The sequence below is a fragment of the Balaenoptera acutorostrata genome, chromosome 9 (genome assembly GCF_949987535.1).
Source record: "Balaenoptera acutorostrata chromosome 9, mBalAcu1.1, whole genome shotgun sequence".
NCBI lineage: Eukaryota > Metazoa > Chordata > Mammalia > Artiodactyla > Balaenopteridae > Balaenoptera > Balaenoptera acutorostrata.
In genome coordinates, this window is record NC_080072.1 from 28649209 (window position 1) to 28671579 (window position 22371).

At 38.7% G+C, this 22371-nt stretch overlaps 1 protein-coding gene across 1 annotated transcript in view; it reads left to right on the top strand.

The window, feature by feature from the left end:
- The window catches only part of DCDC1 (doublecortin domain containing 1), a 481625-nt gene that overhangs the window by 406237 nt on the left and 53017 nt on the right, over positions 1-22371 (top strand). Inside the window, 6 exon segments of the mRNA XM_057552454.1 lie at positions 4256-4355; positions 7060-7195; positions 8777-8930; positions 12346-12504; positions 13631-13831; positions 19432-19525. Coding sequence (XP_057408437.1) covers positions 4256-4355; positions 7060-7195; positions 8777-8930; positions 12346-12504; positions 13631-13831; positions 19432-19525 — 844 coding nt within the window.

Consider the following 22371-nt stretch of genomic DNA (forward strand, 5'->3'; position numbering starts at 1 on the left):
TCTGCTAAGTTCACGGAACAGTGTGTCCTGGTTAATCAAATATTCACTTTGTTCTCTACATGAATTAATTATTCCCAAATAATTAAAATACACTGGCATACATTTGACATCAAAACTCTACTAACTATAGTTTAATTTTTCTTGGCTGATTCAGAAAATTTTCTACAGGATCATCAATAGCATTCCCCACACCTTCCCCCCAACCTTTCTGTAAGTTCTGGTAACAGAAGATTTAAGTAGGGAGTGTTTTGGCTAACATTACATTTGAACACTATATCTTTCATTTAATAAAATATAAAGATTCTAAAAATACACAATTCTTTCTTACTTGAAAATTTGAATGATGTATATTCCAATCTTTTTCTATGATCGTCATTAATTTTTTATTAAAAACATTTTTAGGTTTGGATTGATAACTGAAACAGTATCTGAGTAATATATGAATAAACATATAAATATGAACAGTATATGAATAAAACATCAAAGGCAAAATGAATGTAATCTCTGCATTTTCTTCAAAGTTGATAAATTCACATCTCAGAGTGTTCAACATTATTGGAAAAGGATTCAGATATTGAAAATTTATTTTCTTGTATAAATTGTTCATAGTATAAATGTTTGTGAAGTTTAATATTTAATTGTGATAGTATTTGAAACCCTATTTTTTTAAGAAAGGCATTTTTTTAGAGTAAATAATGATAAATTAAAACCTCATGATTTATTCACATACTTAAACAAGCTGAATGATAATTGACGATGTATACTGCCATATCAATCAAATCTTGGATCATTTTTTTCAGAAATGTTGACACTGAAAGGAAAGGGAATGTGAAAAATTATGTCACTAAATATTCTGAAACAGAAACAAACCAGACTGGATTTCACCAACTTTTGGAGAGGTAAATACTACCCTAAATGCAAAGGTATATTCCATTCAAGTGCCTGAATGATTATGACACAAAATACATATGTACCTATATAAGAAAACAATTGTTAATATAGTGATTCTGGAGTTTTTAATCTGTGAAATATGTAAGCTATGAGTACATGATACCAATGCTAATTAATATGTTTTTCCCCCAAATTTCTAGGTCTGGTGATTTCCCCTAGCTTCTGAACTACCAACTCTGTAAATGTAAATTATCCCCATTAAGAAATATATATTTCACAATTTTACAGCACTTTGGTTTGAATTTGTTTGAACTGAGGGCAGGGTATTTACCTACTTTAAATCAATTTTTAAATGTCACTAATCTATACCATATTTGTGAATTACATTATAAGTTTTCTTTTCATCGATATTTTCCTACCCAAACAAGATTTATTCCCATAGAATTTGATAGCTGTTCAAAAGTAGAGCACCTGGTATAAACTTTTTCACAAAATATGTCTTGCTGAATATGAGAGTGTCATTTTATAGAATTTAAGGAAAATTATGCTATCCTTTAGTAATTTAATAATTCACTTTAGACAGTTTCGAGGATCTTTTGTTGTTGTTGATTCTTCCATCTGCAAAGCTGAAGGGAGACCTAACAGCATAACAAGCCCCATTTAAAAATAATAGATACAGACCGTTTTTGTTGATATTTAAATTTGCAGGCAACATGGAGTATTGGAAAAACCAGTCCTGAGAAAACAAAGTCAGAGATAAGACTCTGCTTTTCTGGATACTCTGTAAATCCAAGCCACGTGGTTATCAGTCCTAACTCTTGGTGTGAGGGTCAAAGGACTTCATTTTTAGGACCCTTGCCCCCATGTGTTGGGCTGGCCAAAAAGTTTGTTTGGGTTTTTCTGTAACATCTTACGGAAAGACCCAAATGAACATTTTTGGCCAACCCAGTAACAGAGAAATCCTGAACTGCTCACTCAGTATCTCAGCCTCAGTTTCTTCCCTTTTATTCTATGATGATGCCCTCTCAGGAGGCCATATGATGTAGTAAAAGACCCAGAGAGTTTTAGGTTTGAATTTCAGCTTTTGTACTCACTAGCTTTGTGACCTTGGGCAAGGAACTTAATCTCCAGGCTCAGTTTCCTTATCTGTAAAATGGGCTTCTCAGAAAGGGTGTGAGAATTAAACGAGAGAGTAGACATGAAGTGCTTGCAGTGCATGGTCCATTTTAATAATGTGTTGCTGACTTTTATGTGTCAGGTGCTTTATAGGTATTCACACATTTAATCTGTAAGATATCCCTATGAGATAAGTACTGTTACATCTGCTTTTACTGATGGGGAAAATGAGGCTCAGAGAAGTTAAGTAACTTCTCCAAGGTTACACAGCCAATACATGAGAGGGTTAGAGTTTGAACCCAGGCAATTTGACTGCAGAGTACACATTCCTTATTAGGCACTTAAGAGCCAGTTCTTTTCTTCTCTCTCCATTGATGTTGGCTGGCACATGAACTAGTTAGAGGAATTCAGTACAGAGGAAACAGCTTATCCCGTTCTCTCCAACCCACCTACATGGGCCAGTTGAATTCAGCACTATTAAAATAGGGTTTCCAAAAAAAGAAGAAAGAAAAATCCACCAGCTTCCCCTTCACTTTATGTTCCCACTTGTCCTAAAACTGGTTACTCCCATAGTCCAAAATCCTCCGAGGCAAATGTGAGTGGGAGCAGGTTATCATGATTGTAACTCTCCTTAGGTCATGCTTGGATTTGGGGTGAGAAGCAGGAATTGGGTTGGGTCTTTGGGCAGCATCCAGAGAGAATTAAGCAAATCTTTTGGTTGGGGCTCAATTCTCTTACACTTCTCCCTCCCACCCGCCCCGCAATACCTCCACCCGACAATTCCTATGGATGAGAAACCCAGCCCAGTTCTCACCAGGCCATCAGCCTCCAGAGTTGTGACAGGAGAAGGAGAGACTTAATTCCCACTGACTTATTTCCTTCTAAGACCTCTCAGAAAAATGGAGGGCCTAATTATCTGCTCAATTGCTTTATGCCATCTAAGGTAATAAAATTGAGAAATATTTTTCATACAGCTGAGTCTTCTTGATGAGCATAAAGTCACTTCTAACTCATTTACTATAGACAGTGCATTCTAATATAAAACAGCATTCTTTAGGACACGACCCATCACTCTGTTTAGCTCTACTTCCCCTTCCCCAGAATTCCACCTCTTTACCTCTACCCTAAACTGACTATATAGATTCCAGCCTCTCCACCTCCAGCCCATTTTGCACTTTTCTGACAGTTAACTTTCTAAAAAGCAGATCTGACAACACCATACCTCTGCTATAATACCTTCAATGACTTCCTGATACTTATGGGATGAAGGCCAGGTTCATTAGTCTGGCATCCTAAGTGCTTTCAGTTGGTTTCCATCTTCTTTACCAGCTTCATCTGGCTCTACCTCTTGTCCACAAACTCAGCTCCAGCCATATAAAACTTCTCTAAGTCCTGACCCTACTTGGTGAACTCCTGTTTATTCATCAAGGCCCACCCCGAATGCCACTTCCTTACCTGAGACTTCCCTGGAAGAATTCATTGTTTTTCCTCTGTGTCCTCACCTCCCTGGCCAGGTGCCTATGACAACACCCACTAGTTCATACCACACTTCAGTTGCTGACCGGTCTCTCCCCCCTACTAGAGAAGGAGCCCTTCAGGAAACAAGGAAACTGTATCGTTCATCTCAGTATCCACAGGGCTGGCCCAGAGCTTGTTTGGGGGGAAAAAAATCACTGTTTAATGTTTAACCTGGCCAAAAATTCCTATTTGAAAGGGAGTTAAAGAGCTATATATAGGGATCACTTCTGGTGGAGAGAGATGAGGAACTGCTGGGTGATGGATGTAACTTTGGAGAGAGTAGAACTTCAACAGCAAAAGCTGAGGAAGGTGTTTAATGTAGAAGGGAGAACAAGAGAAAAGGCACACAAATAGGAAAGTGTAGGGGCATCCTGAGGAGTGAAAAATAAATAATGATGTGTTTTTTTGTTTTGTTTTTTTTGATTTGTTGATCATGCTTGGTACTGTGCTAAGCACGTTTCATAATCAACCCTTAATCTTCACAGCAATCTTGCAAGGTAAGAAATTTAGGCTTAGAGAGCTTAAATAATTTGCCCAGTCTTACAACTTGGAGAAGGAGAATGAGACTCAAAAGGGGGCTGCTGGTTTCCAGAGCCGATCTCTTGACTATCCCACAGTCCTGCTGAGCTAGTTGTTGTTAATGATCCAGGCCCGTGATTTCTTTTATTTCCTCTCTTCTCTGCTGGAAACTTTGCACGTGCAACGTCAATTTTTGTGTCTCTTATTACAGGTGCACTGAAATTTTAAATTTACCTTCTGCAGCTCGGAGATTGTTCAGTGAAAAGGGGAAGGAAATCTTTGCCCTAAAAGACCTTCAAAGAGATGAACTGGTAAAGACATGAGCATGAAACTGGAAATATTAATATATTGATACTATTAAAAGGAAAGTGTTTTTAAATATAAGACTTCAAGCACCATTTTTTCCTCTTATTTTTTCTCAGAATTATCCTAATTCAGCAACCATCAGAAAGTAATAAGAATAGCTAATTGTTGAGCGCTTACGATGTGTCAGGCATGATTTTCAGGGCTGTATGTAATAGAACTCATTTAATGCTCATCACAACCCCTTTTATAAATGAGGGCAGAAACTGGAGAGGACCACATTATTAACCACTTGTGGTTTCTGCCCTACTCTTTTAAGGGGGTAGATTCTGTATTCTTTTTGAGGCCTTCAAAATGTAGTTACTTAATGATTTCTTACTAAATGATTATTTTACCTTTTCAGAAAAAAAAAATCATATCTAGTTTTTCACACACTCTATTTGGGAGGTTGGAGAAGGCTGAGAAGTGGAAGGACTTTAGCTGCCCAGCCTTTCCCCCGACTTATGGAATTTACGGTATCAGCTTGAGAAGAAAACCTGCCTTGATTGATGCCTGAAATTCTTTGAACAGAGAACCAAGCTTGCACCAAATTATCTGAACTTGACTCAGACTCTGAATGTAAAGACCCCTTGAAAGAGTCTTAAACCCAAGTACCAGTGACTAATAGCAGAGGCAGCATGGCAGAGTGGAGAGCCTCTGTTCTTGGAGTCTGGTAGACGGTGTTTGTTTTTTTTAAAATTTATTTATTTTTATTTATTTATTTTTATTTTTGGCTGCATTGGGCCTTTGTTGCTGCGCTTGGGCTTTCTCTAGTTGTGGCGAGCGGGAGCTACTCTTCATTGCGGTGCGCGGGCTTCTTATTGCAATGGCCTCTCTTGTTGCAAAGCATGGGCTCCAGGCGTGTGGGCTTCAGTAGTTGTGGCTCACGGGCTCAGTAGTTGTGACCCACGGGCTTAGTTGCTCCGTGGCATGTGGAATCTTCCCAGACCAGGGCTTGAACCCGCGTCCCCTGCATTGGCAGGTGGATTCTTAACCACTGCACCACCAGGGAAGCCCTAGACGGTGTTTTGAATTCTAATTCTATCACTGCCAAGTTTTCTGTTTGTTTGATTTTAATATTTTTGTTTTTCCTGCTGTGCTTATTCACTGTGTTATTTTAGAAAGAATTTAAGGTAGATGCATTAAAACATACGACACAAAAAGGTAAATTTAACTTAAAGATAAGTCGATGAGGTCACCAGGGCTAAGGGAGTATGCATGAAAGGATGAGATGGACCCAGGAGTGATTGTTATAAGGACCTACATATTTGCTAGAAATGAATCTGTCAACTGTTCTGAGCCACCGACATGAGGATTGAAACATGAACAGTTACATGATTAAGTATGTCCATGAGAGAAAAAGAACCCACTTGATCAGAAAGAAGATATTTTTGAGAAAGTTTTCCCTGGGTCCACATACAAAATATGTATGTAATGATCAGTGAGTGGCCTCAAAAAAGGCAACATTGAGTTTCTTTTTCTTTTTACCGAGTCTTTCTCAATATATTACAGTACTTTTTCCTCACTTCAAATATGTATTTATTTAAGGACATTTAGGAAGTACATATAATCAAAATCAAGAAGAAAAAGTATCATCCATAATTCAGCATCTAGAAATATCCACATTAACAGTTTGGTGCATATACTGCAAGTTCATTTATACCAGTGGTTGTCAGAGTTTTCTGTAAAGTGTCAGATAGTTAATATTTACAGACCATATGGTATCTACTGAAACATCAGCTCTGCCATTGTAGCACGAAAACATTCACAGATAACATGCAAATGAGTGGGCATAGCTGTATTCCAATAAAACTTTATTTACAAGAACTGGCAATTGGCGAGATTTTGTCCTCAGCCATAGTTTACAAACCCCCAATTTTTTTTCAGTGTTTAACTTTTTATTTTTTATTTTTAATTTTTTTAAACATCTTTATTGGAGTATAATTGCTTTAAAATGTTGTGTTAGTTTCTGCTGTGTAAAAAAGTGAATCAGCTATATGTATACATATATCCCCATATCCCCTCTCTCTTGCGTCTCCCTCCCACCCTCCCTATCCCACCCCTCTAGCTGGTCACAAAGCACGGAGCTGATCTCCCCGTGCGATGCAGCTGCTTCCCACTAGCTATTTCACATTTAAACCCCTGATTTATACCCACTTACCTTCCCCCCATCCCTCCTTCCTTCTTTCCTTCCTTCTTTCCTTTCTTTAAAAAATTATTTTTTCTACAACTTTTTATTTTGAAATAATTACAGATTCATAGGAAGTTGCAAAGATAGTATGGAGAAGTCTTTTTTCAGTACAAAACCCTGTAGATCCATCAAACTTGTTGCTTTTATCAATAGTTTGTGCCTTTTATCACTGTGTATTATTCCTTTTTATCACTGAGTATTATTCCTTTTTATCACTGAGTATTATTCCTTTTTATCACTGAGTATTATTCCTTTTTATCACTGAGTATTATTCCTTTTTATCACTGAGTATTATTCCTTTTTATCACTGAGTATTATTCCTTTTTATCACTGAGTATTATTCCTTTTTATCACTGAGTATGGTGCCATGGTTTGTTTAACCACTCACCTATGGTAGGGTGTTTTGATTGTTTCCAGTTTGGGCTGTAATAATGCTGCTGTGAGCAACTGTATATGGGGTTAGAGACTCATTTCTTTGGTAGGTGTATGTTTCATGTGGAGAACATTGGATCAATCCTGATCTGTCCATTGCTCAGCAGAAGAAGCAAATCTTCCTGAGGAACTTAGCATCAGATATTTCTAAAATTCAAACTTTCTGCAGTACACGTAAGATAGAGGGTAAGCATTGGAATTATTTACTTTATATATGTACAGCCAAAAAAAAAAAAACTTGATGATATTGCTTTTTTTAAAAAAAATCCAAGTTTGTTTAAACAGGTCATATTTCACCCCTGCATCTTGCTGTTTAGCTTTAGACTAATTTTTATATTTAACAGAGTTGCATATTTTAATTCACACTGTACTTTGGATGTGCAGAGAAAACATACTTTCTTTATTTTGTCTTTAACAAATTGGGCCTTCTTTGTGAGCCCCAGGTACCCCCATCAAGGAAAACGTTAAATGTACAGTCAGGTTTAAATTTGTCCCATCCATTAATTTAAATAGTCCCTTTCGGGAAGGCTTTCAGATTTCTCAGTTTCCAGACTCTCACTTTAGTTCTTCTCTAGGATGGAAGGAAAGAACTTGGGGTGCAGATCCTCTTGCTTTCTGGGCCCTGCTGGCTGAAGTCCATGGCTGGGTGACAGTGTTCCATCCTTTTGGCCCAGATAATGCTTTGGGTGGGCGGTACTTCCTGCCTGCCTCAGCCTCCCCTCTGCCCTCTGGCCCTCTGCAGCCGGGTTGTGGTTGGGTAGCCATCTCTCAAATCCTTGCTACAGAACCTCTTGACCCCTGCTTGGCAGCCACTTCTGGAAAGCTCCCCTGCATGGCTCTTAGTAAATCCTGGGTCATGGCTGAACTTCCCAGAAACCAGATCCAGGTTCATGTGGCTATGCCACAGATTGGAGTGGTGAGGACAGCTCAAGAGGTAACTCACCACCGTGTCCTGAACCATAGGCAATGTCCTCAGTGTTTCCTTGTCTAGCTAAGATTCCTGCAGCAAAGCCTGTAGGCAGAATCATGACACCCAGTGCTGGTTTTCTGCCTTCCTTTGTGTCCTGCCACAGATCCCCTCAGGCCCAGAAATGGTAGGTTTCCTCCAGGTCAACACTGAGATAAGCTAAATGGGAGCTAAAGTCTTTTGGAAAAAACCCTAAATCATGACAGTGTCATCTGACTTACATGGCCATTGTCTTGTGCCTGAATGTCAAAACTGTATTTGTACTTGTGCTTTCCTTTTGTAACAATTCTCATTCCTCATGGTATTCAACCTTCCCTTAAGGTTACCCCAGGACCAGGACAAAGGCCCTATATATAGAAGAGAAAAATCATTAGTATAATTTAAAACATTATCTTATTGCATATCTTGAACACTGTACATTAAGCTTTGCCTGTGTCTTTTAAGGCTTTGGGAACTTTCATTGAGGAGTTTGGATCCCAGAGAATGACCTAGAGGCGTACATCTAAATAATGGAACCCATCTGAATAGTTAGAATTTATAACTAACTTATTTTTGGAAAGACCTATTTTTTTAGCACTTTTGACTGAGAATGTCTTGAGAGGAAAGAATTTACAAAAATTAAATTAAGTGAAATCCAATTTATTAGTTTAAAGAGCAACTATCAATTATGCTTAGAAAGTATTCTCTTAGACCAAATAGCTGGAAATTTTCTGCATTTTTATTTTAACACGTGTTTTCAAAATCCTAGTGCTCTGAGATCATAACTAATATGTCCTTGCAATTTGTGCATTTCTCCTCAGCTCTTGTTTTAGAAGTCCAAAGTGACATTGTGTTGGGAGCCAAGCTTGCTGTGCGGAAACCAATTTTTGGAGAAGAGAAGCAAATTTTAGAACCAGAGGAAAAGCAAGTGCAAAAAAATGCTTTAACATCGGGAAATGCTTCCAGTGAAATTCTGTAAGTAATCAGTGTGGCCAGAAAAGTTACCTGGTTCCTATTTGAACTCAGCTCATTAGCTCAGTAGCACCACAGAGCCCATGCAGGGAACCCACGCCAAGTTTATGAAACTAATGGAAGTTGAAGAGCTGGTATTTAATTAGTTTCCTGGCAAAAGGATAGAGCCGGAGCTTCAGTGTTCAACCACCACAATGATCTACTTTCAGTAATTTTGTTATGATGTTGCTATTTTTAAAAGACTGGAATCTTAGAACTGGAGACATTTATTTGAGGAATTCATCATGTTTTTGTTTCCATAAACATGGACTTCAGGAACAATTATGCTTCTTCCTTAATGTAGGTTTAAGTTGAATGCATGTTAATATAAGTTATCATCCTGGATTGCTGAAATAGCTTTCTGATTGGTTTCTATCTCCATAATCTCCTCCTTCCAATTCACCTTGAAGTTTTGTCTATGGACAATCTTTCTAAAATACAATCCTCTTTATACAGTTCTCCAATGGCTACCTATTGCAGACAGAAGACAATGTTTAGTCTGGAATCCCAAGCCCTCCTGACCCTGGTCCAGGCCTGTCATTAACCCTCATCTGTACCCCCATGCCCACCTCCACTCCACACTTTTTCCTTGTGCCACATGAACTCCAAGCTCCAGCTGGGCAGCTACAAGCTGTCTCTGGACTGCGGCCTACTCCACTGATGCACTGCTGCAGGCCTCTCACCACATATTCATTTCTCTTCAGCTGACCGTGCCCCGTCCTCGGTCTGTGGAAGGATTCTTTATCATTGAAATCAATCATGATAATGACTGTACTAGCAATGTACTTATCAGTTCCCTCCCCTCTACTCCAGCAACCACCACCAACTTGGGAATTCCTTGAGGGCAAAAACACTGTCCCACGTGTTCTGTGAAGACCAGGATAACTGACTTTTGTCATCATTTACAGAATAAATGAAGGAATCATTGAATTAGTTTCCAAATTATAAAACCAAAAATAGCCGGTCAATTAGCATTGCAATAACTGAAAATTAATTTGTATACAAATTAATTTTCATTAATCATTGGTATACAAGCTGTTTTAAACAACTGTTTCTATCCTCAATTACAAGAATATTAACTTTTATGTTAGGAATCAGACTTCCTCATTTTGATGGGTAATTCATCTGGTCCTACATCCTGACACTAACAAAGGCACCAGAAAGCCTTTTTCAGAGAGAGTGATTTGACCTATATTGTATCTTCCTCAATTGTCAGAGAATTGGCCACAAACTTTTCTAACATCCCCTTTTGTTCTTCTTCTAAAGAATGTATCTAGCCTCTGAGTTATTATACTGCACTTGGAAAAAAAAAATAAACAGAAGGTAAAAAAAAAAGAAAGAGCATCTTTGAGAGCAAAGATGCCTGTTGTTCTGATTCATAGATTTCATCAAGGCCTGAAATCCTTGAGCTGAAAGTCTTTGAGTCCACTCAAAACATAATGCAGGCGCATGGTGACTATACTTAATAATACTGCACTGCATATTTGAAAGTTGCTAAGAGAGCAGATCTTAAAAGTCTTCATTACAAGAAAAAAATTTTTGTAACTATCTGCAGGGATAGATGTTAACCAGACATATTGTGGCGATCATTTTGCAATATATACAAATATCAAATCATTATGCTGTACACCCAAAACTAATATAGTGTTACATGTCAATTATACCTCAATTAAAAAAAAAACATAATGCAGGAATCTCCTGCACATTCTAGGCAAGCTCTTTTGATCCAGTCTCTTCTTGAATACTCCTAGGAACAGGGAGATCACTATTTCACAAGGCAGCCCATTTTAATGTTGAAATAATAATTCAGAATACCTCTATCCTTCTATGACTCCATTGGTAAAGTAGACCCTACCCCACCTCACCCAATTTCCATCACAATTTCCTGTTTTATTCCACTTGTGATATTCACTGTTTGCTTATTCATTTACTTATCTATTATCTCTCTTCTTCCCACTAGAATGTAAGCTCCATGAATCCTGAGAACTTAACTGTTTTGTTCATCACTATATCCCCAATACTTAGAACTCTGTGCCTACAATATAGTAGATGTTTAAGAAATGTTAGTTAAAGGAATGAATGATTAAATAATGACTAGTTATATGAATGAATGAATGGACATGAATCAATAAAGCAAGATGTATTTTTAAATGGCTGTTCTAAAATTAACTTGACTGTACTTCATTTGCTTGGGAGCTGAGGAGTATATAGATATCCCAAGTTAGAAAATCCCATCTGGATTTGGAGGAAGAATCTTGTTATGTCTAAGAATGACTTTTTTTTGGTCTGTTTCCCTCAAAGAAATGGAGTTGGTGGGAAAGCTGTGTTTTTTCTTTGCAACACAAGATGGCACTGTTGTTTCTTTAACTGTTAATGAGATTTTTGTCTTCAGAAGCTGCTTGTGCTGCAACTCTGAATAAGGCTGTTGTTAACCCACCAATTTCATATCCACATGTAATACTTTTGTTACATTTGAAAAGTGTATGGTCTGCTCTGCTAAGGCAGGAATTGTCCCTGGAGATTTGGGTAATTCGATATTGCTTGCAGTTACATCAAATTACCACAAGCACCTTGGCGACCACAGCCTCCCCCAGAGAACTTTATTTACACATATGCACATTTAGAGTGCTGAAGTATGCTTGCTGCTTTGCCTGTATATTTATCCTGCCTTCAGCGGAGCGGTCCTCATATTGTGTCATGATCCCACAGAAGCAAGTGTACCCTAAACAGTGCCTGGAGATTTGATATATTCAGATCTGCATGGTGGTTATGTTTCCGTTCACAATTTCATCTTAATAAGAGGCCACAAGGCTGACTCAGTTATTCATACTATGACTATTTACTCTAAGTGTTTTTGCATATTATTCTCTATCAAAACCTGGCACGTTTGTACTGGTGCTATTTGAGTCTCTCTAGATTTTTCTATTGAGAGGAAAAGTTATTAAGATTCCTTAACATTGTCTATTGAGTAAATTTTATGAAACCTAGTAATCTAGGCTGTCTGTTCCAGACAGAATTATGACACATTTATGGAGTAGGCAAGAGTCTCATTACACGTTTGTTATGAGTTTCCAAAACTACTGAGTAGTCTTAATCTTATTTTTGAAATATAATACATGACCCCATTTTTTTTCCTGAGTAAATATAACAAAGATGAATGCTGTTTATTATGTGATTGAGGATTCATTTGAGCTTTATATTAAAAAATCTACATTGTGTATTAGTAGGATGTGAATTTGCAGTGTTAGGCACCATTATGGAAATATGATTTCCAGATCCACCAGTATCATTCAGGATATTATCAGACTACAGCTCAGAGAAAATTCTGTGAGTATAAATCAGATTTCTTAGACTTCTGTTTCCTTCTGAACTTTGATAGAGATTCACATGCAAGAGCCCATCTCCGAATGAAGGCTTGTCACACACTTCTCAGGTATGCCTGGCAGGAAACTTCTCATAACTTTGATGAAGATGACAGTCTTCCAAAGAAAATGGAAGAAGAGCTCTTTGAAAATGTGGAACCAGAGAAGAAATACAGGTAAAAAGTTGCAAGGGATTCCTGTTAGAGATTTCTACCTGGTCTTAGATTCACTCACTTTAGGGCAAAAATATTACTGAAGATTTACATTACTGTTAGTTGCTCTTTACATCAACACACACATTTTTGTGTTTCTTGTGTTTTTGACTGAAGTATTTACAAGTACTGGTGGCAAGTACCTTCTCGCTTTAGCTGTGTAATGTAATTTCTCGTTCACTGGTGTCTTTTCTATTAAAAGGTAAGCTCATCCATCTTTGCCTCCTGAGAACTTAGGACAGAGCCTGTATATTAGTTGAATGAATGTGTGAATGAACTTATGAATAAACATGTAAAATGCCTTGATGTCTTTAAGAAATTAGTAAAATGCAATTTCTTCCTTTTTAACTTTATTTTTTCTCTGGTCAATGTCCAATGAAATGACAGGAATCTATAGTACTTGGTATTATTCCATAATCTTTATACATTTACTTAATGTTACAGCAGTTTACATGAGTTAAACAGTTTTGGCACTTCAACACTTAGCATTAGTCCATGCACATAGTAGGGACTTAATAGACATTTACAAATTAATTGCCAATGCATTGTGATGTTTGATAGGTTTAAGTCTGCTTCGTGCCTTAAGAGATATTTAAGTATGAGATTCCTTTGAATTAACTTACTAGCGTATCATTATTTTCATTTATGATATTCTATGAGTTGTTAGGGAAGATTCAAAAACTTGGAGAATGGGATTCTATTTGCCAGGGATTCTGTAGTTAGAGGATAGAAATGATCATGATTTGAACAGAACTCCTTTATTTCTCTCTGTTCTGATTCATTGCCCTGTTCCTACTCCTACCTCTTTTTCCCTTTAAATTATCTCAAGTGAATTTTTTCTTTGCTGATGAATTTCTCATGTCCTCTTGGAAAAATATTTATTTCTGATATAAAATAAACTCAGAATTCTACTTATTACATCAGCTTGACAGTGCAAAGCAAATAACATTGCTGCTGTCCTGATGATAATGCTTCCCCATTATAAGTGAATTTGGTTCATGGCGGGTCTCTTGCCAACAGAACTTGCTATCTCCAGCACATCAGTGCACAGGCCATTTTTCTGCCACTAATGGGATTTTCATTATCTCAGCCATTCTCCAAAACAGAGTAAATTGCAGAAGGTTTGCCACCAGCAGTTTGAATACAGAGATGGGCAAATTATAAGCTATGCTTCTCCTCAGCTAGTCTTGGGGGTGCAAGGCCCCAACCTGCGTTCAGGCATGGAAGTTGTTTTGGTGGAGAAAAAAGCAGATGATGGTCATCAACACTGGAGGCACAAGGAAGACAGCAGGTAAACCCATTATATTTGAGCCTTAATATATCAAAAGGTGAATAGGAGCCTAAGAGATCTAGCATGGTCCCCACAGACCAGGCAGTGGTATATTTGAGGACTTTGGATTTTCTATTTAATGTAGCCAATAATATTTTTAACCTACTCAAGGAAGAGAAAGATAGTGAAGTCAAATGTAAGTGCTCAGTAGTCTACACACCGCTCATCCACTACAGATTCAGATAAGAAACGTGAAATCTAGCCTACTAGGTTCATAGTTTTAACGGGCCATTGAGGTCAAGAGAGAGCTAGGCTCTCATCTAATTTATTTGTGTGATTTGAAAACATCATAAAATCAAGTAAGAATTCTAAAAAGTCCCATTTAAAAAAATTTGCAGTACTTTTCATTAACACAGTCTTCTGCACCTCCCCACATGCGTGCCTTCCCTCCCTCCCCTACTTCCATCATATAACCAACTGATGTGGTTTCCACTCACACAGTGAAATCGAATTGAATTCTTACCCTAATCAGATATATCAACCCAGTGCAATGGCTGGCCCTTGTTTGGATCTAGCTTGAAGCCCACCACTGTCAGAAAGGTTATTTCTGAGACAATCAGAAGAAATTTAAAATAGTCTGGGTACCAGATGATGTGAAGGAAGTCTTGTTAATTTTGTTGGGTGTCATAATGGTTTAACGGCTATGTTTAAAAAAAAGTCCTGATCACTTGGATGTATATTGTAGTATTTACAGATAAAATTAAGAGAGATCTCAGCTTTGTTTTAAAATATTCTAGCAGAGCAAAAATTTTTTAAATGGGGACGGGGGGAGGGGATGAAACAGGCATGGCAGAATGTTGATAACTGTTGTGTCCGTGGTGGTTTCTTATACATTTCTCTCTGGTTTTGTGCATGCTTGAAATTTCTTTAACAAGAGCGATAACAACTCCTTGGTTTTTAGATGCTTTGCTTCAAAGACTACCATTAGTGTTATATGGTGGGGCTCCAGGGCCCTCTTCAGTCTCTTGAAATACTACAGAAAATGTGTTTGTGTATCTGTGTAATACTTTTCTTTTTTTTTTTTCTGGGAAAGAGCTGTGATTTTTGGATTCTCAAAAGGTGTATGATGCAAAAGGCTTAGGGGATCGCTGCTTTGAGAGAGACTGTATAATCTTCAGCAGGCGGCAGCAGAGGGCCCAGCATGGACAGGAAAGGAGCTAGCCTTCCTCTGCTCACTGTCTGAGATTCAGAGCTGCCAGCGAGGAACACATGCAGCCTTGTTTTAGAGACAGCTGAAAAGCCAACCTGTAGGCAGACCTGGTGAATGTGTTCTTTTGCCCCATTTATCCTAGCTAAGCTGACTTTGCCACAGGGGAGCTAAGAAGCAGGCTTTTGGCCCTGTGAATGGTTTGCTTTGTGGAACCAGAATTCATTCATTTAGCTGCAGAAGATTATCAAGGGCAGTGTTTTAGGTGCTGGTGCTTTAGCAAAGAACAAAACAGATAAAAATTCCTGCCCACGGAGCTAGTGCTACCCCATCTCTACATTTCTGGAATTTAGAGCTACATCTTACTGCCTTGGCTTTCTGTATTATGGTAGAGGTCCCGCCTGAGCCTAAGTTGGAATTCGAGCATGGCTGAAGGGCTAGGGTGGACACGCGTGGGGAATGAGAGAAGTAACCCAAGGCACTAGACAGCCACACTTGATAAGTTTAACTCAGGAACACTTGGTCATCAGAAGAGAGAGCAAGTTCTGAGTCCTGCTCAGTGTCTGTACTGCTTTTGGTTTTCAACCTAAGTGCTGTGGGGAAATCAGGAGGACGGGAAGTAAGTTTACTTAAAGTAAACTTAAAGTTTACTTAAGTAAAGTTTACTTAAACTTACTGTTTAAGTAAAAACAAAGGGAAGCTTGCCTAAAACTCTATGCACTCCCTCGCTGCTCTGGAAAATCTAACCACATGTAACACCAAAGAGGATGGTCTCTTCCGACTTCCTTCCACTTTCCAGAACGCTCGGCAGTGTTGTCATATTGAGGCCTCCCCATGTCAAGCCGTAGAAGAGAGGGACAGTTGGAGGGAGATGGTGGTATTGACTGATCGCTGGCTGGAAACTGCAGAGTGCGGAGAGAAGAGGTGGAGCCGTGAGGGGGAGGGGCAGCGGGACAGGGTTTGCTCCTGAACACATGGGTCACCGTCTAGGGACTCCCACAGACGCTTGGGCAGGAGAGGTTTTGCGGAAGTCTTGATGATTAGATGCGGGCATCATTCAGAGGAACGTATGTCCCATGGCAGAAATGTCTGTATAGTGACAGTAATTCTGAGCTTTCTTCTACATTTTCCCTTGACATTTTGCTTTTTCTTTTTCATGTAATTGGGTGTTGAAACCCATTTGTTCTGATAAGCTGGTGAGGCCTGGAGAACCTTGAGTTACACTATGTAGCAGAAACCTATAGAAAATTCCATTTATGTGAACCATAGTCTTCTGATCTTCCATATTTTTCCCAGGCAGTAAATTAGCATTTATTGAGGCAACTGCCCAATCAGAATTTGTGTCAATAGAGAAGAAGCCCAGTAGCTCACTGCCAGCATGATGGGAGGTGCCAAGTGCTATCACTGTGCCTAGAATTTTCTACCATTAGTCCTTTCATTCAGTCCTTTGGGTCTTGAATTACTTTTTCATTTTGGCCTTCTATTTAAAATAGAGAATAACTAGGAAATCTGATATCTTAAGCAATTATCAGCAAAACCTCTTAAGGGAAATTTTGACTATGAGAACAAGGCCTAGCTGGGAGAGCACATAGTCTAGGAGAGTAGTATAAGAAATGAGCAAGGGGGCACTGGCAGGCAGTAGGAGATTACCAAAGACACACTTACCTGGTTTCTAGCCACACGGAAAAGTGGTCCAGGTCAACTTTTGAGATAAACTGGTATCTTTCTCCCATTTTCAACCCTGGCACAATCTGAATTAATCACTTGGTCTCAAAAGGGAAATATGAAAAAAATGCTCAGGGAAAAAAATCCCCTTCAACAAGATTCAAAATTATAAAAGGGAAAATACAGTGCCATGGAATTCAGAGCTGAAAGAGATTTTGAAAATTTTCTAGTCTTAGTCACCTGATTCTAAAGCTAGGTAAACTGAGGCTCAAGGAGATGAAGTGACTTGTACGCACTCGCACTGTGGGTTAGTAGAAGAGGCCGTGCTGTCGTGCTGGGATATTTCTGGGACACAGAGTCAGTTCTCACACTGCCGTTTGGCACGTAGTGGGCTTTATGTAGAAGTCTAAAAGCTCAGGCTCCCTGCAGAATGTAAGCACTCCTGCGATGGGCAAGTGACAGTTGACAGTCCAAAAAGGAAAAGAAAAATCAACACTGTCATGGCTGACCATGGCACTGAAGCATGGGAGAAGTTGCTGCATCTATTCTAGGCAGCAAAAACAGAGAAAGCTAGGTAACTAATCTAGGCACCTCAGTAAGTTGTTGCAGGAAATATGCAATCATTCATTCTTCTGACTACTATTGAGTGCCAGTAAAAATGCAAGATGCAAACTATGCCACATGCTGAGGCTATGGAGATGAACAATATTGAATACCAGCTCTCGTGCTGTGCACAGACTTGATAAATGCTAAAAAGGTATTTGATAAAATTGAATACCCACTTTGGATTTAAACTGACACTTCGTTAACTAACACTAGAAGGAAGAAACGCGTTGTAAGATTAATAGTGATTGTCTTAGGAATATAAACGATGTTTCAAATTCTGTTTTAATTTTTACTATATTTTCTAGTATTTTGTAAATGCTTTACAATGAGGATATTTTGTTTTATGTTCAGAGACTTAAATTAGATATCTAGAATTTTTTGTCTTGAAAGGAAAAATACGTTACTCTTATCACAGATCTCCCCCACCCCTGCTTTCTCCCCTTTCCTCCACTCCCACATCATTAAATTTTATATTCAGGACTAGTTATATTTTCCACAGCAGGAATACCACTGCTGGTCTGTAATGTAACTATGTTGACAGACATAAAGAACTGGCTTTTTCTATACAGACAATATCCTTGAATGTTTGGTCTATGCTTGCTTTTAAGCGATGTACGGGAAAGAATTTGAGGGTTTTAGCTCTGTACTTTGCTTTCTTTTTTTTCAGTCAAGGAGGCTTTAGTTTAGTTCCAGTATAAGATAACTTAAAAATATTCAATATATATTTTGGACTTTTAGGGAATACTCATTTAGAAAAGAAGAATTTGAGGGAAAGCTATAAAAAAAATCACAACGATTGATAATAGTAGCTCATACTAAGTGCCATGAGCCAGACAATATTCAACACATTTTTTAAAATTAATTAATTAATTTATTATTTATTTTTATTTTTGGCTGTGTTGGGTCTTCGTTTCTGTGCGAGGGCTTTCTCTAGTTGTGGCGAGCGGGGGCCACTCTTCATCACGGTGCGCAGGCCTCTCACTGTCGCGGCCTCTCTTGTTGCGAAGTACAGGCTCCAGGCGCGCAGGCTCAGTAGTTGTGGCTCACGGGCCTAGTTGTTCTGGGGCATGTGGGATCTTCCCAGACCAGGGCTCAAACCCGTGTCCCCTGCATTGGCAGGCAGATTCTCAACCACTGCGCCACCAGGGAAGCCCCCAACGCATTTTTTTATGCATTAACTCATTATATTCTCAGGACGAAAGTCCTGTGTGGTATGCACCATTATCCTATTTTACAGATGAGGAAACTGAGGCACAGAGTTGTTGAGCAGGTCTTGAGATATACTCAAGATTTAAACTCGGGCATTGTGGCTCCAGAATCCATGCTCTTGATCACTCTGCCACATTGCCTCTCACAACAGCAAAACAGGTGAGGAGAGTGTCTGGGTACAATCTGGAGACAGAAAACACACAGTCATTTAAACAAGGGATGTTTAACATAAAGAATTATTAAGCTATGCTAAACGAGTAACTATCAGATTTTTTTAAAAAAACCTCTATACAATACTCTAGGGCTGAGGGAGTTGAGGACAAACTAGGGATTGGGTCCCTCCCTAAGGCTGGAGTTCAGAGCTCATTGGAAGAAGTATGGGTGCTGTCCACTGGATGGCAGGGAAATGTGTTCGTTTGCGTGGCCAGATCTGTTCTGTGGTTGCTGGGCAAGCAGGAAGCAACCCTCTGGAACTTACGTGGGTGTGCAGCTACTGCTGGGAACGTGGAGATGCAAAGGTACGGGGTTGCTGGTACAGCAGAAGGTCTGGAGCACGTGGTGTCCATGTTGGGAGGGCCATAAGCGGATGATCACCAGGCCAGGCCTGGGCTGTAAGGGTATTAAAGGACCACGTGCATTCTGGGCACGTGGCTGGGACAGAGCATCCCTGGACACCCTCACTCCCAAACACTGACCCCAGGCAGCAGCCAGAAAGAACAGGAGTGCCCCTTTCTCCTTCAGCGTTCTTCCAGCACACTCTGCACTGAGGAACCTCAACATCGTGCTTGTGGTGGGGGAGAAATGCCCAAGGGATTTCACATCCATTAGCGCAGAGTATGTATGGAGCCAAGAGGCAACACACAGATAAGGGGCACAGAGGGAGCTCTAAACTGGTCATGCTGCTTTGTAATGTGCCTAATCCTGTTTTCCCAAGGACCTTTCACCTGGTGAGTAACCCAGACCTGGTGCTGGCAGTGTCTATGACCAAGGCTGGAGATGAAGTCTGTGGCTATCCGGTTATTGCTCAGGTAAGATATGTAGAGGCTAAAGAGTAATTATAGCCCTTTATTTAGTTAAATTTAAGGAAAGCTCCATGCTTCCTTGTTGTGGAGAAAGAAAATGGCTGTCATAGAAACCTATCTTGAATGCCATTGTTAAAATATTTACAATAGTCTGCCTAGATTTCAAATTGAACATGTTCCTGTAGCTCTGAATTTAGTTTAATCCAACAGATGGTGACTGTGGGCTTGCTGCATGTCAGGAGCTATGCTAGTTACTTAAATCAAATCCAATGGCAAGCGTGAGAAATTATCCCAATAGCATTCATAGCGTCTCAGTGGTGGGTGCAGTCAGGTGAATGGCTATTAGATGCATGCATTTTAAGTTCAATGATTTGGAGACATAAGCAAGTCCCCTCTCACCTGGCAACGGGTGGGAAAGACCATGGTCAGAGGAGTCTTTCAGGAGGGTGTGAGGTCTTCAATGCTAATTCCACTGAGACTCATTTGAAATATACTATCAACATGCTTTTGCAAATGCTTATAGCAGCCAAACAATTTTTGAAGACACCAGAGAAGGCTGGCTTCATTTGAATTTTGGGTGAAGAATTTGGGGTTGGTTTTTTCTTTCCCACGTTTGTCTGTCATCCTCACTTACCAAAGACACACCTAGACGGGTATATATTTTTCCTTGTTAGGAGGAGAAAAAGTTTAGGAGTGTCCCTGCTCTGCATTTACTTTCTGTGTCCTCCACAGTATTTGCCATCTTTGTGTTGAACAGAATATACTGTCTCCAAATAACATTTGTTTTATTCCATATTTTAATAACAATGAGGCAACTTGTTTTGCAGGTCCTGAATCCAAAATTGGGATATAGCAATCTGGACAAATACCAAAGCTTAATTAAGTCTTCTATCCTGACGATAAATATGGACTAAAATTTTATTCTAGGAGACACAGTATATATAACATCAAATTTTTCCCTGTCAGGTGCCTCTTTGGCACGGACCACAGTGAGATAAAACCTTATGCAGATGCAAATTTTGTACCTTAATCTGTTTCATAAAATTATAGATATGGATGTTTTCTCCTAAGGTTCCCTTTTTATAAGAAATGAGTTTGATCCCAAAGTTATTTATATTACCTTTCAAGAGTTTTTTCTTTGCTTGGTGTTTCATTTTCATTTCTTGAAGCAATCAGTTTGTGAGAATATATTAAAGTTCATGTAAAATAATAAAAATGAGACATGTTAAGTTAATGTTACTAAACCCCCTCCCTGTTCCTTGAAATATAATCTTTGTTTTCCATACCTCTGAGGGATGCTCTGTTGTTTGACGTATTAAATCAATTCTTGAGACTCGTTTATTTTCCTCTTCACTATCAATCTCTCCTTGGTAAAGTAGGTGTTATTCATTATAAAGTTCCTTGACGTGTCATGATATGTTTAGTTGGAACTAATCTAGTGGTTTAAATTCCTTGAAATTGAAACTACTCATTTTTTTAACTTATGCTCAAACCAAGTTTTATAATTAGAATAAAGATGCTGTTTCTAATACATAAAATGGAGTGTACTCACATTTTTTTAAAAAACCTTCTTGATAACCAGTGAAATGTAAATTAAAATATCAACAAGGTACTATTTTTCATTCATTAAATTGATGCTTTGTCAAGAGTGTGAGGAAAAGAGGCCATTTCATATAATATTGGTGGAGGGGTAAACTAGAATAACCTTTCTAGAAAGCATTTGATATGATAAAGCTTTATATTATACATCATAATTTTTTTAATGATCCTGTTCCTTTTTTTAAAAATTTTATTTTATTTATTTATTTTATACAGCAGGTTCTTATTAGTCATCCATTTTATACACATCAGTGTATACATGTCAATCTCAATCGCCCAATTCATCACCCCCCCCGCCGCTTTCCCCCCTTGGTGTCCATACGTTTGTTCTCTACATCTGTGTCTCAATTTCTGCCCTGCAAACCGGTTCATCTGTACCATTTTTCTAGCTTCCACATATATGCGTTAATATATGAAATTTGTTTTTCTCTTTCTGACTTACTTCACTCTGCATAACAGTCTCTAGATACATCCATGTCTCTACAAATGACCCAATTTCGTTATTTTTATGGCTGAGTAATATTCCATTGTATATATGTACCATATCTTCTTTCTCCATTCGTCTGTTGTTGGGCATTTAGGTTGCTTCCATGTCCTGGCTATTGTAAATAGTGCTGCAATGAACATTGGGGTGCATCTGTCTTTTTGAATTAGAGTTCTCTCTGGGTATATGCCCAGTAGTTGGATTGCTAGATCATATGGTAATTCTCTTTTTAGTTTTTTAAGGAACCTCCATACTGATCTCCATAGTGGCTGTATCAATTTACATTCCCACCAACAGTGCAAGAGGGTTCCCTTTTCTCCACACCCTCTCCAGCATTTGTTGTTTGTAGATTTTCTGATGATGCCGATTCTAACTGGTGTGAGGTGGTACCTCACTGTAGTTTTGATTTGCATTTCTCTAATAATTAGTGATGTTGAGCAGCTTTTCATGTGCTTCTTGGCCATCTGTGTGTCTTCTTGGGAGAAATGTCTATTTAGGTCTTCTGCCCATTTTTGGACTGGGTTGTTTGTTTTTTGAATATTGAGCTGCATGAGCTGTTTATATATTTTGGAGATTAATCCTTTGTCCGTTGATTCATTTGCAAATATTTTCTCCCAATCTGAGGGTTGTCTTTCATCTTGTTTATGGTTTCCTTTGCTGTGCAAAAGCTTTGAAGTTTCATTAGGTCCCATCTGTTTATTTTTGTTTTTATTTCCATTACTCTAGGAGGTGGATCAAAAAAGATCTTACTGTGATTTATGTCAAAGAG